Source organism: Triticum aestivum, chromosome 7A, assembly GCF_018294505.1.
Source record: "Triticum aestivum cultivar Chinese Spring chromosome 7A, IWGSC CS RefSeq v2.1, whole genome shotgun sequence".
Taxonomy (NCBI): domain Eukaryota; kingdom Viridiplantae; phylum Streptophyta; class Magnoliopsida; order Poales; family Poaceae; genus Triticum; species Triticum aestivum.
The window spans coordinates 560,567,010-560,570,431 of record NC_057812.1 but is presented as its reverse complement, the minus strand read 5'-3'; the positions used below and the strand labels follow the sequence as shown (position 1 = coordinate 560,570,431).

At 47.8% G+C, this 3,422-nt stretch overlaps 1 protein-coding gene across 1 annotated transcript in view; it reads right to left on the bottom strand.

The window, feature by feature from the left end:
• Window positions 1-2,975, bottom strand: part of LOC123148244 (serine/arginine repetitive matrix protein 2) — a 5,062-nt gene extending 2,087 nt beyond the window's left edge. Inside the window, exons 1-4 of the mRNA XM_044567631.1 lie at window positions 2,213-2,975; window positions 1,141-1,302; window positions 701-796; window positions 513-605 (exon numbers count right to left, since the gene is read on the bottom strand). Of these exons, the coding sequence (XP_044423566.1) occupies window positions 513-605; window positions 701-796; window positions 1,141-1,302; window positions 2,213-2,845 (984 nt within the window). The 5' untranslated portion in view covers window positions 2,846-2,975. The remainder of the gene's footprint in view (window positions 1-512; window positions 606-700; window positions 797-1,140; window positions 1,303-2,212) is intronic.
• Window positions 2,976-3,422: the final 447 nt, after the last annotated feature.

Sequence of the window (3,422 nt, the reverse complement as noted above, 5' to 3'; positions counted from 1 at the left end):
AAAAAAAGCTATGTTGTCTCAACTTTTTGTTAAGTTTTCTGCTTATTTGTCAGTAGAAAAAAAAAGACATTTTCAGTTCTAAGATATAGACTTTAGGACAACCACACCGAGCAGGTTGACTGATGATTTGTTTTTACACTTTTTACTGATGATTTTGAGAAGTCAGTGTAGCAACATAAGCATGTTGTAACCCTATTCTCTTCAGTCATTTCTGAAAGCACTACAATCAAGGTGGAAACAAAGACAATTTTGATGATATTTCATCGTCCTACCACCTCAGCATAACCAATGTAATCCTAGCCATCAACCAGTAATATCATCCATGCTCAACATGGTAGCACTAATGTGAAATATTTGAAAATCTATAAAAGGAGGAGGGGCCATTGTTGCACCTTGAATTCATCCCATTCATTGTAACAATCAAACCATAGAAAATATAAGCTGCTTGAAAGAACTGGTGCAGCACAAGAAAATAAACAAAGGTTTCTAGAAAAGTTAACGTCAAAAGGTACCTTTTCAAGCTGAGTTCTGATTTCTTCAACAGCTTGCCTCACTTCTTTACGCATCACATCATACAGCACATTTGAATCATTATTTTCAATTGGCTGCTCCAATGATAACAAAAAACACATATCTATTAAATGCTAGGTCTTCCAAAAACTCTAGCTGTGGGAATTTCAAATAATATTGTGAAAGCAACCTTCTCCTGGGAATAAACGGCCTGATTTCCACTGTGACTTCTGCTATGAAAAGAATGAGCATCCCTAGATTCATCATCAGTTAACGAAGAATGGCTCTGCGAAAATAAACATGGAGATATTCAATGTCGAATTTCAACCACAAAAAACAAATAAATTAAGCCCACAACACATGACGGTGTCAATTGTTATTATGCACCAAGAAACAGACTGCACAAATTTCCTCCCCCCAAAAAAGCACAGCACAAATAGAACTATTACGCACCATGTTACATCACTGCAACAGAAAATAATTGCGCTGTGCACCAGCTACATTGCAACTTTTCGTGTAGATGCTAACGCTCAATAGATGATTCAATTTTCACATCCATAAATAGCAAGGGCATTATCAGTGACCAATAGTTTCTAGCACCGCAGAAAACACAAGATGAGAGGTACTCACTGAGCCGCTATCTCGTAAATGTACAAAATCATTTTGACTTGTACACCTTGTCAGAGTTTGATTCACTTTAGACTTATTAAATGAATTCTGCAGACTCTGGCCACTGCTAGATTTGGTATTTGTCCCTCTAGAACCAGACTGGCAAGAAAAGTCCATATCATTCTGCAACCAGAAATGCAAAAGAAAATTAGAAGCAGAATTAAACATACTAGATGCAATGAATACAGGTTAAGTATTCTAGGTTGTTCAAGCAGAATAAGCCGGAAGGTGATGATGGGAACAACAAAGTGCTGGATGAAAAGGCAAAATAAGGAATCAGGTGATTACTAACTTTGATGAAAATTAAACAAGTTAAAATTAAAAGGCACATTGGCAATGATAAAGCAGAGTATTAGCCTGGTTTTGAACTCATGTATTCAAAAACTCATAGATAACATCAGGGCATTCTTAATTTCATTCTACTCAATTTCAAGCTATCAATGGCATTATGTTTATCTACGTGTGAAGTAGCAGAGAATCAAACAGAGTGACTTCACAGTGATTCCAGTCACTTGTTTTGTTACAAGAAGAATTGACATTGTATAGGAATTCTGCTGTTGAATTTGAAGTAATAAACTGTCTTCTTTCCAAGGAAAACATCCAATTGTCAGACATACAATTGACAACGTACATCTGTTGTATAACACAATTCCCCCCTTCCTAAAATCTTATATTAATTTCAGATTGTCCATAAATAGACTTAAACAAGAACACAAATAATACCAAGAAAAAACAGCAAGGCATGTGAATGTCAATTGCAAAGAATGCACCAAGAAACACAAAATAATGGCAGAAATACTTGATCATTATTTCAAAATACGAAATATCAGTGTTTATTCCTAGTGTATCTGATACTGCGTCTACATACTCCATCTCATGTATTCAATCTAGTCAAATAGACTTGGGTACGAAATTAATAACACTGATAAATTCAAACACCAAATAGACTCAGATAATAAAACTTAAATGAGATTGCTATTTTGGGTTAAGAAAATACTTCTAGATTCAAACGTGAAATGGTACTGGAACTTACATCCGATTCACACCACCGCTGCCGGTCCGTGGAGGCACGGCGGTCCACCGAGGCATACCGTTGCCGACCAATCGAGGCCCGCCGATCCACCGAGGCATACCTCTGCCTCCTGGCGGCGGCAGCGCCATTTTCAGCCGCGGCAGCTCCGCCACGCCGCTCCGGCGGGGGCCGCGACACCGAGCGCTCGCGCTGCCTGGACGACGCCGTCTCCCTGGCGTACCGCGCGGTGGAGCTCCGCCGGCCCCCGCGGCCCTTCTCCGCGGGCGCCGGGAACCTGAGCCGCCCGCGCGAGTCGTCCTCCCCGCGCTGCACCACCACCTCCTCGTCGTCGTCCTCGGACTCCACCCTGGCCCGGAAGAACTCGTCCGCCAGGTCGTCGAGGCTGATCTCCGGGAACCCGCCCGACGGCCCCCCGCCCCGCACCTTGGTCACGAACCTCGAGGAGGGCGTCGGCGCGTCCTCCGGGGACGGCGACGGCGGCGGGAACCGGCTCAGGCTCCTCGACCGGCGGAGGCTGCTGCCCCCGCCGCCCGCGCCGTCGGGCGTCCGGCCGCGCGCGGCCGAGCCGCCGCCGCCGCCGTCGCCCTCCGAATCCCTCCTCGCCGCCGACCGGAACGCCGTCATCGTCGCCATCGAGCCCAGCGGCTAGGGTTTTGGAGCTGCCGCCGCTAATCCCCAGCGAAGACGGTCGCAGCAGAGCGCTACGGTACCAGATAACGAACGGGAATGGCGAGGCGAGCGAGCCTCGAGCGCACCGAGCGAAATCTACACGAAAATTCGTTTCCCCCACTTCGGACTTCGGCAGCACCGCCGCGCCCCCGGGCCCGCCTGTCATCGTGCGTTCGGTGGGCCGGGCGCGTGGGACCCGGGACGATGGCGTGCGGGTCGGGGGGGTTTCGAAATTTGAAACCCGGCCGGGTTTTGAGGGGGGATTCGAATTTCAAACGATCCTCAGTCGTCGGCACATGAATGAAATCGTAACTGTGCTGTGCCCGCTGCTGCAGGAAAGGAGATGATTGTCCAGCCGTGCAAGCATTTACGCCGAGGGGGGAAACGTTGCGGGCACGGGGGACGGGGTGTGGGTCGTTGGACGTTGCTGTTGTGCCGGCACGTCGGCGTCGGTCGGTCGGTCGCCCGTGGCCTGGCCTGGCCTCGTGTGCTCCGCCCGCCAACCACCGCCGCTCGACGAGCCACGCACGCACACCGCCTG